At 37.4% G+C, this 19,820-nt stretch overlaps 1 protein-coding gene across 1 annotated transcript in view; it reads right to left on the bottom strand.

The window, feature by feature from the left end:
• Positions 1 to 888: 888 nt before the first annotated feature.
• The window catches only part of CFAP47 (cilia and flagella associated protein 47), a 509,602-nt gene continuing 490,670 nt past the window's right edge, over positions 889 to 19,820 (bottom strand). Inside the window, exons 63-64 of the mRNA XM_032883134.1 lie at positions 6,372 to 6,540; positions 889 to 1,110 (exon numbers count right to left, since the gene is read on the bottom strand). Of these exons, the coding sequence (XP_032739025.1) occupies positions 898 to 1,110; positions 6,372 to 6,540 (382 nt within the window). The 3' untranslated portion in view covers positions 889 to 897. The remainder of the gene's footprint in view (positions 1,111 to 6,371; positions 6,541 to 19,820) is intronic.

Below are 19,820 nucleotides of genomic sequence, written 5' to 3'. Positions count from 1 at the left end.
ATTTACTTACTATTTTAGAGAGAGAGTGAGCACACATGGAGTGGGGGAGCAGAGAAGAGCAAGAATCCCAAGCAGACTCTTCTCTGAGCAGAGAGCCCAATGTGGGACTTGATCCCAGGACCCTGAGATCATGACCTGAGCTGAAATTGAGAGTCAGATGCTTCGCCGACTGAGCCACGGGGCGCCCCTGAAATCTGAACTTTATGCAATTTTCTTGTTACTCGATTTTCTATTTTCAGTCATTTAAAAATGTAAAAATCCTTATCTGTTAGTAGGTATATAAAAATAGGTAGTAGACTAGATCTTTAGTTTTTTTTGTCCTAGTATAGTTCTTTCGTTTTGCACATAAGAAAATAGGGCACAAAAAGGGTGAGATTTCCCTAAAGTCATACGAATGAATAATCTGTGGCAAAGCCAGTCATTTTGTGCCAAATTCTCTTCAAGATGGTCCACATTGGCTATTTATTATTATATTTTTCCCAAATGATAAGTACTGAGCAAAATACTCTCCTTTACTGAGAGAAAATGAATTTTCCTTAGGATCATTTTGAAATATATCCATATTAAAGACTCAGTATAGGAGTGGAGGACTATATATACTTAACATGCATCAATTTTTAAGCTGAAATAAATTTGTTTTACTACAAATGTACCCCTGTACCTTAAAAGTGAACCAATCCCAATAACTCCAACCAGTCCATTTTAAAAGACAAACGTAACAGAAATCAGGTGCAACATATTCAAAGAATAGATTTAGTCAGAGTTCAAAAAATAAAATAGAGAAGCCCTGTTATAATTGAAACATTACTTGTCAGAAATATTCCAAAAGATGAAAGAACAATCATGAAAATATATTCAATTCTACTTAAGGCCAAGAAATATTTTGGAAAAAAGCATTTATTTATTCTTCAACATCAAAGGTGCACCCTTGATGGTAGAGGACACCCCTGTCCTTATGAGTTTAGCATTTTCACAGATAAAATTGCGCCGACGAACTGGCTTGCTCGGAAACCTCTTATTAGTAGTCTTAATTTTGGCTTTTACATTCATCGGTGGCATGGTAACTGGAGGTAACCCATTGATATCATACAGCCAGTACATGTCTGGTGTCTGGAAACAAAGAGAGGAGAGATTTTACATGACATATTCAGGACTGAGAAAGCTACAGGAAAAAGTTTACTGAATTAATACAGTCTCTCTTCTCCATGCAAGGTATAGGAAATGTACAAAACTGAAAGGGTGCCAGTAATAATTAACATGGGAAATAAATTCAAGAAAGCATTTAGCTTTATGAATTAAGAACCACTCAGTAAAAAGTCTCTCAAAGTTAGAAGTCGGCTCTGTGGATGAAATACGCATCTATCAGATCTAAGGAGAAACAATTTATTTTCTTTGCATGAAACTGTTGCCCAGCATGAACTATGTAACTAACTGAAACCATACTTTGCAAGAACTTACCCATGACAGCTAAAGCATGGCTATAGAACCAACTGGTAAAATATGTTGAGCTTCTGTTTTTCAGATTATGAAACTCCATAATTAATTGAACCATTTGAAATTATTGAGAATTGTGTAAAATCATTAATGATAGTTATAATCTAAATTTAAGTTAGGACAACTTAGGGATTTATTTGAAAAATCGATCATTTTTTTTCCTGCATATATGCACAGGATGGCAATACTGGAATACACAGTCTAGCATTTTCTGCATGTTTATGTTCATAGTTAAATCCCACTGCTCTTGCAGAATTTCCGGTGTTGTGTTTATCTAGGTCTTCTTCCCCACAAGAAGATTTGTACCATGTATGTTCAGAAAACTCATTTAGGATAAATCCAGGCTAAGTGAATATTGCAATAACATCAGTCAGGGCTTAAGGGGTAATGTGATATCACTCGGAGAATGTTAAGTGCAGGACTTTCTTACACATCTGGAATGACCATATTTTAATCAGAACTGGCCCTTCTATCCAGTGTTCATAGTAATTGTGTACTCTGAATCAGGGAGTCAAAAGCAGAGCAAACCAAGGACGATACTATAAGTAGGTTAAATAACATTCTACTTCACATAGGATGTTCGATTTGAAAAACAAAGCTGTAGTTTGGTGATGGTGCATACGTCATTGCAAATTTTTACATTACAGGTGACCCACCTCATGAGCACATATGTGTGAGGTACTTGGAGGGACCTGCCCCTATGCCCAACACTCAGTGGAGTTCAGGAGTGAGCTGCATGAAGGAACGTACACTCCTACTGGGGATGTAGTAGGTACAGATGGGAATGACATGTAGGGATTTGTATCTTCACCTGACCCATCTCCAAGACCCTTTGAAAATAATTATCTGTAAGGACATTATTTTTAAAATCCTAAATGTCACTGTATGTATTTTAATTAAGATACAAATAATTAAAAAAAGATACAAATAATTCTGCCATAAGTGATGCTGAGTATGTGTGTGTATACATATGTTTAATTTATATATACATAAATATATATAATCCAAATATAAAATAAATTTGTAAGAAGTCATTGATGGCCTGTATTCCAACACTCTATATGGTAATACATTTATTTTATAAAAATTAAATATTACACTTCTCATTTCTATAGTTAACTTTCTTCTTCAAGTTATAAATAAATATAATGACTCACTATGTTTTTGAAAACACTTTAAAGATATAGCTCTGTATCTTCCACTCTGAATCTCCCTTTAAAAAATAAATTAAAAAGCTTAAGTTAAAATGAGAATAAACCAATACCTCCATGTCCCTAGTGCCTTTGAGAATCACTGTTGGTTTTTGCAAAAGGAAGTCAAATGGACAATTATACTCCTCAGCTACTTATTTAAAGAAATTTTAAAAATAACAACTATTTTTTAAACAGATGAAATTTCCCTATTTCAGTAATACCTTTCTAGTATAAAAAGGGGTCAGCCAAAGCCAAAGACCTCATGGAATGAACGCTCAAAGCTATGCTTTAAAGGACACGTTCTTATGAATGGAAACAGCCCATTAGCAGATGTGGGCTCTGTGGACCCACATCCCTTAGGTATTTCCATTTTCAAAACAAAACACAACAAAACCCCGCCAACTCTCTAGCCCCATCAGGTGTAAATATTCTGCAGTGTGTGTTCCACACTATTTTCCACAGATATCCCATGGGATTAAATACCAGTTGCCCCCTGTGGTAATTGCCTTAATAAAGCCCCCTTTATTGGTTTCCATGCCTTTTCTGTCTCATATTCTGGTTTTCCCACACCTGTTTCTTGAGATCACATAGGAAATATGCTACTTGGATTTGAATCCCTATTTCAGGTCTGCTTAAGAGAAAATATAAGCCAAGATTTAAATATATAAATAAAATGACATTTCTTACAATTTCATGACTATGAGTTATTCCCTTAAAAGCAATGCATTTACATACATATTACTTAAGTCTGATTATGTCTCTGGTTATAACAGGTCCATCGACATTACTTTTGTACAAGCACTGTATGTTTTACCTTGGATAATCCTGATAGCTTTCATATTTTTGTATAAACTATTTAAGATTTATCATGTCCACCATGGAAAGCTGAGTGGACTATTTATTCTCTTTGAGTAACATTGCTTTGTGTAACAATCTGACCAAGTTAACTTAAGTCTCTCAAAGCTAGTGCTTTGAGAGGAAAATAGTAGGGAAAAAGCAGGTTTTAATTATTTTAAATATGGTTTAATTCAAAGGGAACCCATGAAGCTTGCTAATGTAGTGGTTGAAGTTTTTGTAGGCTAATATTTAACTGAACTATTCTTAAAGATCCTCATTTTTATTTCTAGGTAAAGCACAATGAGGGTCATATGTTTCATATTTAAGTATTAATTGATTCAATGTTTAAAATCAACAGTTTAAAAAGATAATACCATACATAGTAATTTTTATATAGATAATGAATTAACTTTTAAAATTCTTCACTTTTATTATGTGAGACATCATGGTGTTGTCATTAAGAGCAGGAATTTAGAATCAGACAATGCTTGAAACATGATATCAAAATCATTGATTTGATATACGAAATAACTTTCCTGAATTGCAAAGCCAATATACTCATATAAAAAGCCAGTCTCAAAATGTTAGAGTATGATCCCACTTATGTAATATTCTAGAAATTAGAGAATCATAGAGATGGAGAAAAGATTAGTGGTTTCCAAGGTAAAGAAGGAGTTACAGTCCTGGATGTGACCATACTGTTAAGCAGTTCCCACAGTTGTATTGGAAAAGCTCTGTATCTCAGTTGTGACTGTAGTTATACAGATCTATACATGGGTTCAAATTGCTTAGAACCACACACACACACACACACACGTGAAAAATGCTAAAAATGAAATAAGGTCTCTAGCTTAGTTAACAGTATTTTGTCAATGACAATTTTCTTCTTTAAATACATTACTATAGCTCTGTAAAACCTCACCATTGGGAGAAGCTGGAAGAAGGATCCACAGGACTCTGTATACTAATTTTGCAACTTCTTATGAGTTAATACTTTTTTTAAGTTAAAAAATATGAGATTTATGAGTCAAGTGGAAATTTGAGCACTAAATGGATATTTGGTATGTCATGATATTAAAGAATTATTGTAAATTTTTAGATGTGATAATGGTATCATGGTTATGATTTTGGACTTTTAGAGATTAATAGGAAATAGTTGAAGATAATAGGATGTCTTGGATTTTCTTCAAAATACCATGGAATATGGGGAAGGGGATGGGAATATACTTGAACTGGCCATGATTTGATAAGTGTTCATACTGGATGATGAGTGTATGCAGATTAATTATTCCCTCTATTTCTACTCACACTTGGCATTTTCCAAAATCAAAACAGAATCAACAAAATAGTGATTTCTTTTTTTTTTTTTTTTAAAGATTTTATTTATTTGACAGAGAGAGAGAGATCACAAGTAGGCAGAGAGGCAGGCAGAGAGAGAGGGGAGGAAGCAGGCTCCCCGTGGAGCAGAGAGCCCGATGCAGGGCTTGATCCCAGGACCCCGGGACCACGACCCGAGCCGAAGGCAGAGGCCCTAACCCACTGAGCCACCCAGGCGCCCCCAAAATAGTGATTTCTTAAACACATTGCAATCTCAGTTTTCCCCACATAAGCTTTATCAAACTGTACCACTTCAGACTAAATAAAAATTTCACATTTTCATTTGATCCCATATGTCAACTTATTCTCTCACAGAAACCCTTCAATTCTGCTGTGATTTAATTGTCAAATCAACATAGGGAAACAGGCACAGATTTTTTTGGGAAAGCCTCCTCCAACATAGTTAATTTCAGAAATGTTCACTGGGCATCAGGTAAAATAAACATCATTTTTATTTGTAAACCTGATTTTAAATATGTCATTTAATCCCCTTAAACTAACAGTATGTTCTTGCTTCTTAAGGAGAAAATACAACATGATCATTTTAAATCAAGCATCTATATAGCAAAGGGCAATATGCAGCAAGGCTCCAGACGCTTTATATTTTTATTAGCTGGGTTGTAAGAATTCCCAGAAAGATGAAAAATATAAATAATTTTCTTGGGACATATTCAACATTATTCTTTTCTCTATTCATTAAAACAGTAACAACACATTTTTCTGCCCATGGCACTGCCTAATTAGTATCTGATTTAGAAGTCTAGTAATCACTTTGGCACCAGTGGTTGTGTCTTGAAACATAACTACATGTCCTTTGTGTCTGTGCTACTGAAACTAGACACTGGCAATAGGCATATTTTCATAAATAATTTGAAAGTTGTCTTTAGCCTAAAAGCTATTAGTAAGATACATGTGTGAAATCTGATGGAGAAATTTTGCTTACTGCATCAATTTTCAAAATTGTGTTTATCTTAACTTTTAACAAGATGATCACTCGAGCAGACTTTTATATTAATGGCTCACTACATTGTGTTTTTCTCAATTCAAAATCAGTTTTACCTTCTACCTCATTTTCTTCATTTTAGACTTTAACATTTTGACAATACCTTATGCCTTAATTAAAGATTCCAAATCTCTGTCTCAAATCACCTGAAGTCCTTGAATAGGTTATTTCAGATAACAATATGTGAATACACAAACCACTTTATAATCAATATTGGTCTCTTCTGCATTTTCTTAATATGGAAGAGAAAGAATTTCTTACTTCTCACTGGTGATGATGACTTTTTTGTTATATTCCATATTTACAAGTTCTTTATTGGGCAAAAGGAAATTAAAACAAGACAGAGTAGTTAAATTCATTGGCTTTTGCAAGGTAATGTTGCTATTCTTTAGTTCGGTGAAACTTTTTCTTCTTTCATGTCTTTAGTGAAATCAAACATCCATGACCATTACCTTTATAAAACTCACCTGTATTGCTAATGTTGCTTTGTATTTCCTACTGTACATTTGGGGTTTGAAGCCCACAAGGAGGACCGTTCCTTCAGTATCAAAAGGAGGAAGTTCTCCAACCTGAGGTTTTACAGAAAACTCAGGATCACTGCCAGGTAGGAAGTATGCAGTGAATGGCTCAGGATTTCTAGAACAAAAATATAAATATCAACATGTAAATTTTATCATTACTCTTTGTGAAACCTTGATGGGTAGAATTTATATCCTGTTGCCTAGGACTATAGGTAAACTTTAATGCTGCCATGCAGCTGTAAGCCTAATGCTTGTTACTTTATAATTGTGAGGAGGTTTTCTAAAAATTACTAAAGAGTGTCATTCTTCCCAGGGTGACAAAATGGAATCTTAAGGATCTTTAAAATTGCGCCTTATGTTTTTAGTGTACAAAGAATAAAATGCTGCCCCTATAAGAAATTGAAGAACTCAATGTCCTAAATTAAAATGCAGTCATTTATAAATAAATTCATATCTAAAATGCATGGCTAGAACAGCTACATGAAGCCTTTGTTTTTATTACTATTCCAATGTGATTGCTCACTGTCCTTTACCTTTGCACTTGTGAAGTGAGATGAAAGTACTTTGCAAGTTCATTAAAGATTCTTGAGGCTGAAGACCAGTTGCTATGGTCTGAAGTGAACTGAGTGGCATTTAGGATTCAGGTGACCATCTTCATGTCAAGGTTGATTACATTTGAGAAGAAGATGATAAGAGAAGTTGAAGAATTCCTTCCATAGAATAAAAGAGGGGAGGAGTACACTGCATGGGAAGTTGTACATGAGGAATTTTAAATCCAAAATTTCTGGGGAGATGCAAGTAGAAAGTAAAGAATAGTTTCCTGGAACAGATCCAACAGTGAGTCATAAAAAAGGAGACAGGAGATTCAGGTTGGGACTCAGTGATCCACTCAGCAAATGTATTGAGTATCATCTCAGAGGTTTTGAGAAAATGGACTACGGAAATGGATGGCCTGGATTGGAATCCCAGCTCCATGTAGGTGCATAACTTTAGAGAAATTTACTTTTTCCTACCTCAAGTTTCATACTTTTAAATGAATTTATTAACCTCTATAAAAACATTAGATCAGTACCTGATATGTGGGAAGTGTTCTATAAGGATTAATCAATATTAATATAATCATTATTATGATAGTTGTTGTTCTAAAACATCTCATTACCAGTGCTTCTTACCAGGCAATGAGGCATGATGCAATAAATTTTAAAAATGCGTGAAAAAGAAAACCCAGGGGTTCTGGTGGAACAGGAAGACCCGGATCCTCTTGTCTCCCAAGGAACAACAATACAAAGACCAATTCCCATTGTGAGAAATTCAGAAACCAGTTAAGAGACTTTTGCCTTCCAGGTGAGCACAAAATCAGCTTTTTGAAGTCAGTAGGAAAATTTGTGGCACGCTCTTATGCTCTTACCACAGTCTGCCCTCCACACCAGTGCTATAGCACATGATTGGGAGGAAATTCTGTTTCCATTTTTCCCTAGGGAAGGAAAGAGAAGAGTAGATCAAGTATCCAACAATGGGATTTCTGGTTGGAATGTGAAGGGGTGCTGCCTGAGGGACTGTCTTCTGTCTTGCTTGTCTTGAAGTACTGATGGGACCTGACATATTGTAGATGCATGGGGGCTTCTAAGAACAAGCTGGGTAGGGGCTGGTGGGACATCTGGCTGGTGCTCCAGATGTCCCAGCAGGTTGATACAGCTAGGAAGCCTCTCCCTAAGTATGGAAAAAGAAGAGTAGAACATGTTGAAATTTCTGGCTTTTCAGTAGGCTGTTCAATATTCTGGTTTATGTCCATCCTGTCTCAGAGAACTGACAGAACTTGGCAAAATCTATATACATAAAGGCTACTGAGGGGGAAAAAAAAAAGATCTGATTGGTGTATTGTTGCTTCAGAGTGCCAGGACACAGAAGACAGCAAAGAGAGCAAGCTGTTGGGAACTCCTGAAAAATAGAAACCAGTAAACCCCTCTAATTAGTATTCTTCATATACCAGTTCAGACAGATAAACTCACAAAAATGATCTGAGATGTCCCCAGGATCTCTAGTTGGTCTGAGTTGTGAAGATCTTTCCTTGCATGAAGCTAGTCTATGAAGACTGAGAGAGGTGGCTATTTTTTTCAAATGTGTGGATATCAACACAAAGTTACAAGGAACATGAAGATAGGAAAAAATTATACAGTTAAAGGAACAAAACAAATCTCTAGAAACACACCATAAAGAAATGGAAGTATAGGGATTACTGACCAATTTTTCAAAATAACTGTCATGAAGATGCTCAACACTATCAGGAAAATAATGCATGAACAACAACAACAACAAAAAGACAGAAGATATTAAAAAAAGGCCAAACAAATTTCAGAGCTGAAGAAGGCAATAACTGAACTGAAAAACTCACTAGAGGCATTCAGCAATGGACTTGATCAAGAAGAATTAATCAGGGAACCCAAAGATTAGTCATTTGAAATCATCCAGTTAGAGGAGCAAAAGGAAAAAGAAATGAAACAGAGTAAAGAAAATCTAAAGGACTTAGACAGCAACATCAAGTTGCCAATATATACATAATGAGTCTCAAAGGGAGAAATAGAAGCAGAAAACTTACTTAGAGAAATAATGGCCAGAAAATCCCCAAATCTGAGGAAGGAAAGTGACATACAGATTTGTGAAGTCCAACATATTCCAAATAGGATGAAACTAAAGAAGTCCACAATGAGACACATAATCAAAACATCAACAGTTAAAGACAAAAAGAGAATTTTGAAAGGAGCAAGAAAAAAATGACCCCTCACATGCAAGGCCACCCTTGTAAGACAATTAGCAGATTCCTTGTAGAAGCCCTGCAAGCCTGAAGTGAGTGGAATAATAGGTTCAAAGTGCTGAAAACAAACTGCCAACGAAAAATACTGCATCTAGCAAAACTGTCCTTCAAAAATGAAGATAAAGGCTTTCCCTGATAAACAAAACTTGTAAGACATACTAAAGGGAGACCTTTGAACTGAAATGAAAAGATGTCAGACAGCAACACAAAAGTATTTGAAAGTAAAAGTTCACTGTTAAAGGTAAATACACAGAAAAATACACAACACTGAATACTGTAATGGGGTACCTAAATCATTTTTTAATTGTGGCATAAAAGCTAAAAGATAAAAGTATAAAAATAACTAAATTATAATATGTATTAATGGATACAAAATATAAAAATATGTAATTTGTACATCACTAACAAAGTATAGAGATTTTGTATGCAATTCAAGTTGTTATCAGCTTAAAATATTAAGCTTGTAAGTTATTTTATGTAAGCTTCATAGTAACCACAAATACCTACAGAAGATATCCAAAAGAAAATGAGAAGGAAATCAAAGTGGGTCACTATGAAAAACATCAATACTACACAAAGGAAGACAGCAAGAAAGTAAAAGATGGACAAAAGAGCTATAAAACATACAAAAAACAACAAAATGGCAACATTAAATCCTTCCCTATCAATAATTACTTCAAATGTAAAACAATCAGATTCCTAGTCACAAGACACAGTAGCTGATTGGATGAAAAACAAGATCCAAGTGTACACTGTCTGTAAGAGACTATATTTTTTAAATTTAAATTCAGCTATGTATATGTATATGTATACTGTATTATTAGTTACAGGGATAGAGTTCAGTGATTCATCAGTCTTATGTAATACCCAGTGCTCATTACATCACATGCCCCTCAATGTCTATCACCCAGTTATTCCATCCCCCACTTCCCTCCCCTCTAGCAATCCTCAGTTTGTTTCCTATGATTAAAAGTCTCTTATGGTTTGTCTACCTCTCTGATATCATCTTGTTTCATTTTTCCCTCCCTTTCCTTATGATGCTCTGTTTTGGTTCTTAAATTCCACATATCAGTGAGAGCATATGATAACTGTCTTTCTCTGATTGAGTTATTTTGCTTAGCCTAATACCCTCTAGTTCCATCTACATCATTGCCAATGGCAAGATTTCATTTTTTGATGGCTGAGTAATATTCCAATGTATATATCTATACCACATCTTCTTTATCCATTCATCTGTCAATGGACATCTGGGCTCTTTTCATAGTTTGGCAATTGTGGACACTGCTGCTATAGACATTGAGTAGAGGTGCCCCTTCAGATCACTACATTTGTATCTTTGAGGTAAATACCTGGCAGTGCAATTGCTGGGCCAAAAGATAGCTCTATTATCAACTTTTTATATGCAGGGAATGATCCCAATCTTTTGATACCGGTTGAGACCTGATTTAGGACCGAGGATGTGATCTATTCTGGAGAATGTTCCATGTGCACTAGAGAAGAATGTGTATTCTGTTGCTTTGGGATGAAATGTTCTGAATATATCTGTGATGTCCATCTGGCCCAGTGTGTCATTTAAGGCCTTGATTTCCTTGTTGATCTTTTCCTTGGATGATCTGTCCATTTCAGTGAGGGGAGTGTTAAAGTCCCCTACTATTATTGTATTATTGTTGATGTGTTTCTTTGGTTTTGTTATTAATTGGTTTATATAGTTGGCTGCTCCCACGTTAGGAGCATAAATATTTAAAATTGTTAGATCTTGTTGGACAGATCCTTTGAGTATAATATAGTGTCCTTCCTCATCTCTTATTATAGTCTTTGCCTTAAAATCTAATTGATCTGATATAAGGATTGCCACTCCTGCTTTCTTCTGATGTCCATTAGCATGGTAAATTCTTTTCCACCCCCGCACTTTAAATCTGGAGGTGTCCTTGGGTTTAAAATGAGTTTCTTGTAGGCAACATATAGATGGGTTTTGTTTTTTTATCCATTGTGATACCCTGTGTCTTTTGATTGGGGCATTTAGCCCATTAACATTCAGGGTAACTATTGAGAGATATGAATTTAGTGCCATTGTATTGCCTGTAAGGTGACTGTTATTGTATATTGTCTCTGTTCCTTTCTGATCTACTACTTTTAGGGTCTCTCTTTGTTTAGAGGACCTCTTTCAATATTTCCTGTAGAGTTGGTTTGGTGTTTGCAAATTCTTTCAGTTTTTGTTTGTACTGGAAGCTTTCAATCTCTCCTTCTATTTTCAATGATAGCCTAGCTGGATATAGTATTCTTGGCTGCATGTTTTTCTCGTTTATTGCTCTGAATATATCATGCCAGCTCTTTCTGGCCTGCCAGGTCTCTGTGGATAAGTCTGCTGCCAATCTAATATTTTTACCATTGTATGTTACAGACTTCTTTTCCCGGGCTGCTTTCAGGATTTTCTCTTTGTCACTAAGACTTGTAAATTTTACTATTAGGTGATGGGGTGTGGACCTATTCTTATTGATTTTGAGGGGGGTTCTCTGCACCTCTTGGATTTTGATGCTTGTTCCCTTTGCCATATTGGGGAAATTCTCTCGAATAATTCTCTCCAATATACCTTCTGCTCCCTTCTCTCTTTCTTCTTCTTCTGGAATCCCAATTATACTAATGTTGTTTCATCTTATGGTGTCACTTATCTCTCGAATTCTCCCCTCGTAGTCCAGTAGCTGTTTGTCCCTCTTTTGCTCAGCTTCTTTATTCTCCGTCATTTGGTCTTCTATATCGCTAATTCTTTCTTCTGCCTCATTTATCCTAGCAGTGAGAGCCTCCATTTTTGATTGCACCTCATTAATAGCTTTTTTGATTTCAACTTGGTTAGATTTTAGTTCTTTTATTTCTCCAGAAAGGGCTTTTATCTCTCCCGAGAGGGTTTCTCTGATATCTTCCATGCCTTTTTCGAGCCCGGCTAGAACCTTGGGAATCGTCATTCTGAACTCTAGATCTGACATATTACCAATGTCTGTATTGATTAGGTCCCTAGCCTTTGGTACTGCCTCTTGTTCTTTTTTTTTTGTGGTGAATTTTTCCGCCTTGTCATTTTGTCCAGATAAGAGTATATGAAGGAATAAGTAAGATACTAAAAAGGTGGCAACAACCCCAGGAAAATATGCTTTAACCAAATCAGAAGAGATCCCAAATCATGAGGGGGGAGAAACGGGATAAAAAGAGATTCAGGAAGAAAAGAAAAAAAAAAAGAAGAAACAATTAAAAAAAGAAAACGAATAAGGAAAAAATATAAAAAAGAAAAAAAATATATATACTAGATAAACTAGTTTAAAAACGTTAAGAAAAGGGTAAAAGTTTAAAAAATTTGGCAGAAGAAGAGAAAAAAAAATTGAAAAAGAAAAAACAATTAACTGCAAGGCTAAAGAATCATGGGGAGAAAGCCATGAGTTCCGTGCTTTGTTTTCTCCTCCTCTGGAATTCCGCGGCTCTCCTTGGTATTGAAACTGCACTCCTTGGTAGGTGAACTTGGTCCTGGCTGGATTTCTTTTTGATCTTCTGGGGGAGGGGCCTGTTGTAGTGATTCTCAAGTGTCTTTGCCCCAGGCGGAGTTGCACCGCCCTTACCAGGAGCCGGGCTGAGTAATCCGTTCGGGTTTGCTTTTGGGAGCTTTTGTTCCCTGAGCGCTTTCCGTAGAGTTCCCGAGGACGGGAATGAAGATGGCGGCCTCCCAGTCTCCAGCCCAGAGGAGCCGAGAGCCTGGGGCCCCACTCCTCAGTGCGCCCTCAGAGAACAGCGCCCAATTACTCCCGTCGCCCTGGCCTCCCTCCGGCCGCGCTCCGAGCTGACGGAGCCTGTGACCGGTTCAAGGTAACCCCGAGCTGAGAGCTCACTCCTCGCCTCTGTCTCTGTAGCCGGCTTCCCCGTTCTAATACCTGTAAGCTCTGCGACACTCAGACACCCCTGATCCTTGTGACCCTGTGGGACCTGAGGCCACGCTGACCCCGCGTGGGCTTCACCCCGGTTAAGCCTCTGGAGTGATTTCCCTCAGCGGAACAGACTTTTAAAAGTCCCGATTTTGTGCTCCGTTGCTCCGCCGCTTGCCGGGAGCCGGCCCCTCCCCCCGTGGTCTATCTTCCCATCGCTTTGGATTCACTTCTCCGCCAGTCCTACCTTTCAGAAAGTGGTAGATTTTCTGTTTCTAGAATTGCTGTTCTTCTTCTCTTCGATCTCCCATTGGATTTGTAGGTGTTTGCAATCTTTAGATAAGCTATCTAGCTGATCTCCCGCTATCTGAAGTAGTCTCAGCCTGCTACTTCTCTGCCATCTTGACTCATCCCCTCGACAATTATTATTTTTAAAATGTCCATAGTTAGTCCCCAAAGCAATCAACAGAATCAGTGCAATCCTCATCAAAATCACAATGGCATTTTTTAAAGAAATAGGAAAAAAATCACAAAATTCATATTTAATGTCTAAGGATCCTCAATGGCAAAAAAAAATAAATAGTTTCATCAATAAATGTGGCTGGAAAAACTGGATAACCACATGCAGAAGAATGAAACTGGGTCCTTACCTTACTCCACCCATAAAAATCAAACCAAAATGAATTAGAGACATAAATATAAGACTTAAGTCCCATGAAAACATGTAAAAACTCAAGAAGAAAACACAAGAAAGCTCCTTGTCTTGAAAATGATATTTTGGACACGACATCAAAAGCACTGGTAACAAAAGCAAAAATAAAGAAGTGGTACTATACCAAAAGAAAATATTTCTGCACAGCAAAGGAAAAAAATCAATAAAATGAAAAAGCAACCTATGGAATTGAAGAAAAGATCTGTAGACTGTATATCTGATAGGGGGATAATATCCAAAATATATAAGGAACTAATGCAAGTCAATAGAAAAATACTCAAATAACCCTATTTTTAAAATGGGCATAGGACCATAGGATTTAAAATTGGCACAGCTGTTTTGGAAAATAATGTGAATTTTTCTCAAAAAAAGTAAAACTGAATTATCATATGATCAAGCAATCCCATTTCTGGGTATATATCTAAAGGAAATGAAATCAGTATCTCAAAGATATATCTGTATTTCCATGTTTACTGCAGCATTACTCACAGGAGCCAAGATACAGAAATAACCTAAGTGTCCATCAACAGATGAGTGGATAAAGAAAATATACTATATATATATACATGTATATACACATATATATAGTATATTACACTAATATAGTGTATATATAGTGTATTAGTGTAATATACTATATATATGTGTATATGCATGTATATATACATAAAACACTAAATAAAATAAACCGGACACAGAAAAACCAATTTTCCACAATCTCATTTACAAGTGGAATCTAAAAAAAGTAGAACTCATAAAAGCAGAGAATAGAGGAGTGATTGCCAGGGGCTGGGGATTAGAAGAAATGGGAGGATTTGGGTCAAAGGGTACAAATTTTCAGTTTAAGGTAAGTTCTAAAGATCTAATGTACAGCATGGAGACAATAGTTAATGTATTATATACTTGAAATTTGCTAAGAGAGTGAATCACTAGTGTTTTTACCACACACAAAAAGGGTAGCTATGTGAGGTGTTGAGTAGGCTAATTACCGTGACTGGGAGAATCATTTTACAATATATATGTATATCAAACTATTGAGTTGTATACCTTAAACATATACAGTGTTTACTTGTGAATCATACCTAAATGAAGCTGGAAAAAGTTAAAAAATTAATTTTTAAAAATAACAACCTTAATGGAAAAGGGTAAGCATCTCATAGAAAAATTTTAAATCCCAGTTATGACAGATATTTATGGAAATTATCCCCTCAGTTATGCGGCATTTGTTACATTATACTGCCTGGCAGGGTCCCTATTCTGCTTACATCTGCCAAAGTTATTGTTAGACTTAACCCTCTAAAGGAACAGAAATGTTTATCAGTGCTCCTGGGGCTATTGATACTGAAAATACATCTCAGAGGTTTGACGTGTTCTCTAGCCTACCACAATTCAGAATTGTCTGATCTGAGGTTCATGGGATACCAAGCTGGAATAAGGATGTGAACGAGGGTTTCTCTGGTGAGATGGGATTGGAGGAGAGGAGACAGGAAGTGAAGCATCTTATTTAAATGGACACCCTGCCTACTAAACACTACTAAAGCTGGTAATTTGCTTCGTTTTTCGCGATGATTGTGTAAAGATGTGTGCCTGTGTGTTTGTGGGTGTGTGTGTTCAGGTAAATTGGATACAGTGATACATATTTAGTAGCATCTTAAAAATTAAATTAAATAATTCTATATGTGCTAAATATTAGTAGGAATGAAACAAATATTTACCATTTTGTTTATTATGTTGTTCTTAGGTAAGGCAAACACAGGAATAAGAAAAAAATGGGATGATAATGAATAATCACTTAAGTGTGCTCATATTGTCCTAACCCAGCTCTGATCTTTAATGGAAACACATTATTTTCAGTGTTTTAATAACAATATCACTAAGAACAATAGATGAGCTGTTCAGATACTCTGAATTATTTTTTTTGTTTTTTTACTCGAACATTAATTTAATTTTTTAAATTGGGAAAAGAAGCAAAAGAGCAAAGAAAAAATGTTAGAGGAATACATGCCCTGGACACTTATCCTACCCCATACTAATACTTACTCAATGATGTAAATATAATGGTTGCAAGGACAGAAAAATACCACAATGAAAGAACAATCTAGAAACACACCCACCCATAATAGCAATTCCCCTTACATTTTGATACTCTGAATTCTATTATGTGTTTCTCCTAACTCTTCAGAACCCTCTGCATCCCTAAATCATCATACCTAAAATTCCTCAACAAACTATGGTCTTTTTTTTTTTTTTAGATTTTATTTATTTGAGAGAGAGAATGTGAGTGAGGGCATGAGCGGAGGTGAGGGGCAGAGGGAGGGAGAAGCAGGCGTCCCACTGAGCAGAGAGCCCGATGCGGAGTTCAATCCCAGGACCTTGAGATCATGACCTGAGCTGAAGACAGATGCTTACTCGATTGAACTACCCAGGCTTCTCAGACTATGGCCCCACTAAGTAAGGAAAAATATAAAGTTTCTTAGCTCCTTCTCTTCCCTCCTCTTCTAGAGACTCTAATGTTTTAGAGATTTTTTTTTTTAAAGATTCTATTTATGGGGCACCTGGGTGGCTCAGTGGGTTAAAGTCTCTGCCTTTGGCTCAGGTCATGATCCCAGTGTCCTGGGATTGAGCCCTGCATCGGGCTCTCTGCTCAGCAGGGAGCCTGCTTCCCACTCTCTCTCTCTGCCTGCCCCTCTGCCTACTTGTGATCTCTGTCTGTCAAATGAATAGATAAAATCTTTAAAAAAAATAAAAGATTCTATTTATTTATTTTTGCGAGCTAGAGAGAAGGAGCAAGCGAGCATACAGAAGCAGTAGGGGAGGGGCAGAGGGAGAAGCAGACTCCCTGTTGAGTAGGGAGTCCAATGTTGGATGTGATCCCAAGACTCTGGGTTCATGACCTGAGCTGAAGGTAGATGCTTAACTGACTGAGCCACCCAGGCACCCTAGAGATTACTTAATTTAGGAGACACAATAGCTACCACTTCATGGCTTGCAATATAGTTTTTTCCTCCTCCTTCCCCCTCCCTGAATGCTCAGGATGAATAAATAAGTAAATAAACAGTAAACGTGGAGATTCACAGACCTGTACCCCTGGGGGAAAATATATATATATGTATATATATATATGTTTATAAAAAATAAAATTATTAAAAAAATAAGTAAATAAACAAACAAACATACAAATATATAAATAAAAGGTGTGGGAAGCAACGCAGACGCTTGAGATATGAGCCAAACCAGGCCCTGACTTGCGCCTTCCTGACATTAAGGGGTTAAGCAACCTCAGCAATGGAAAGGTTGAGTAGCGCTGAGAAAGGGTCTGTGCTATGAGTCTCATGATCGCCTACGTGACTACCCATTGGGGTTTATCAGGAACAGGACAATGCAGGCCTAAGTCATCAATCCATGCCTGGACCTTGCTGTTCTTGCATGGGCCATAAAATGCATCGGATGCCCTTTTTCAGTCCCTTCATCAATAGGGAACTTATCTATAAGTAAGCAACATGCTGGCATCAGGATGTCTGTATGTTTAACCTAAGGGAACTGGTAAACAGGAGACTGGAGAAACTATTTTTGGCATGTGGTGGGCAGTTAGTCTCCCCTAAGTGTTTCTGCTTTCTATATAATTGTGCACACTTTGTAATAAAGTTGGCACTGCTTGGACATCATCCACTGTGTCCCTCCTGTCCCCATCTCTTTATGTCTCATCTTCGTCTCACCATCCTCTTACCTTCTCGAACCTGGTCGTGTTGTTGTGCCAGCCACAACAAAAAGGGTAGTCATTTGAGTATAGAGTCATTTATCTTTAGAACTTATTTTACTGGGTGGCTCAGTCATTAAGTGTCTGCCTCCACCTCAGGTCATGATCCCAGGGTCCTGGGATCAAGCCCTGCATCGGGCTCCCTGTTTAGTGGGGAGCCTGCTTCTCCCTCTCCCACTTCCCTTGCTTGTATTTCCTCTCTCACTATCTCTCTCTGTCAAATAAATAAATAAAATCTTTTTAAAAAAACTTATTTTACTCTTGATCACTGAAAAAAAAAGGAGATGTTGAGTTGGTTTGTGGAGAAGCCGGTCAAATGCTGAATATGATTAGGTCAATCTGTCTTCCTGACCCATTTTGTTTCTTTTTCGTATGTTCCCCACTAGTTTCATAGATCTTCTGAAAGACTTGAGGTTTCCAATATCTAACTGGGTATAGCCTCCCTAGAGATAGAAAATAAACTGGATATATTCAGTAGCTTATTTACATCATTGATGTATTTACATCATTGAGTCATCTAAAAATTTTTTCCTTTTCAATGATTTATCTATTTACATGAAAGAGAGAGCAGAAGTGAGTGTGAGGAGCGGAGGGGCAGAGGGAGAGGGTGACAGAGACTGGAGCAGATTCTGCCCTGAGTGCAGAGCTCAACACAGCTCTCTAGTTCGCAACTCCAAGATCATGACCCTGAGATCGTGACCTGAGCCAAAACCAAGAGTCAGATGCTCAAGTGAGTCACCCAGGCGCCCCTAAAATGAATTTGAAGACAGAGCTGGTATGGGGGCACCTGGGTGGCACAGTTGGTTAAGTGCCTGACTCTTGATTTTGGCTCAGGTTGTGATCTTGAGATCCTGGGATCGATCCTCATGTTGTGGGTGGGGGGTGGGGGGTGTGTCTATGCTTAGCAGGGAGTCTGCTCAAGGACTCTTTCTCTCTCTCTCTCTCTCTCTCTCAAATAAATAAATAAATAAATCTTAAAAAAAAAAACAGACTTGGTATAAGATAGTTTTCAACTGCCCTAGAAAACTGATTCAAAACACACCTCCAAAGGCAAGGGAAACAAACGCAAAAATGAACTCTTGAGACCTCCTCAAGATAAAAAGCTTCTGCACAGCAAAGGAAACAGTCAACAAAACAAAAAGACAAGCCATGGAGAGGGAGAAGATATTTACAAATGACCCTACAGATAAAGGGCTGGTATCCAAGATCTACAAAGAACTTCTCAAACTCAACACCCAAAAAAACAAATAATCAATTCAAAAAATGGGCAGAAGATATTAATAGGCACTTCTCAAAAGAAGACATACAAATGGCTAACAGGCACATGAAAAAATATTCAACATCATTAACCATCAGGGAAATTCAAACCATACCACATTGAGATACCACCTTACACCAGTTAGAATGGCAAAAATTGACAAGATAAGAAACAACAAATGTTGAAGAGGTTCTGGAGAAGGGGGAACCCTCTTACACTGCTGGTGGGAATGCAAGTTGGTACAGCCACTTTGGAAAAGTGTGGTGGTTCCTCAAAAAGTTAAAAATAGAGCTACCCTATGACCCAGCAATTGCACTACTGGGTATTTACCACAAAGATACAGATGTAGTGAAAAGAAGGGCCACATACACCCCAATGTTCATAGCAGCAATGTCCACAATAGCCAGACTGTGGAAAGAGCCGAGATGCCCTTCAGCGGAAGAATGGATAAAGAAGATGTGGTCCATTTACACAACACAATATTACTCAGCCATCAGAAAGGATGAATACCCCACGTTTGCATCAACATTGCTGGAACTGGAAGAGACTGTGCTAAGTGAAGTAAGTCAAACAGAGAAAGACAACTATCATACGGTTTCACTTATTTGTGGAACATAAGGAAAAGCATGGAGGACATTAGGAGAAGGAAGGGAAAAATGAAGGGGGGAAATCAGAGGGGAAGATGAACCATGAAAGACTATGGACTGCAGGAACCAAACTGAGGGTTTTAGGGGGAGGGGGCAGTGATATGGGTGAGCCTGGTGATGGGTATTAAGGAGGGCAAGTATTGCAGGAAGAACTGGGTGTTATATACAAACAATGACTCATGAAACAGTACTAAGGATGCAATACGGGCACCTGGGAGGCTCAGTCATTAAGCATCTGCCTTCGGCTCAGGTCATGATCCCAGGGTCCTGGGACGGAGCTCCACATCGGGCTCCCTGCTCAGTGGGA

This window comes from Lontra canadensis, unplaced genomic scaffold, assembly GCF_010015895.1.
Source record: "Lontra canadensis isolate GAN:19392208 unplaced genomic scaffold, GSC_riverotter_1.0 scaffold86, whole genome shotgun sequence".
In the NCBI taxonomy this organism is placed as follows: domain Eukaryota; kingdom Metazoa; phylum Chordata; class Mammalia; order Carnivora; family Mustelidae; genus Lontra; species Lontra canadensis.
The sequence above is the reverse complement of the archived record's forward strand: the minus strand, read 5'-3'. Positions and strand labels throughout refer to the sequence as shown.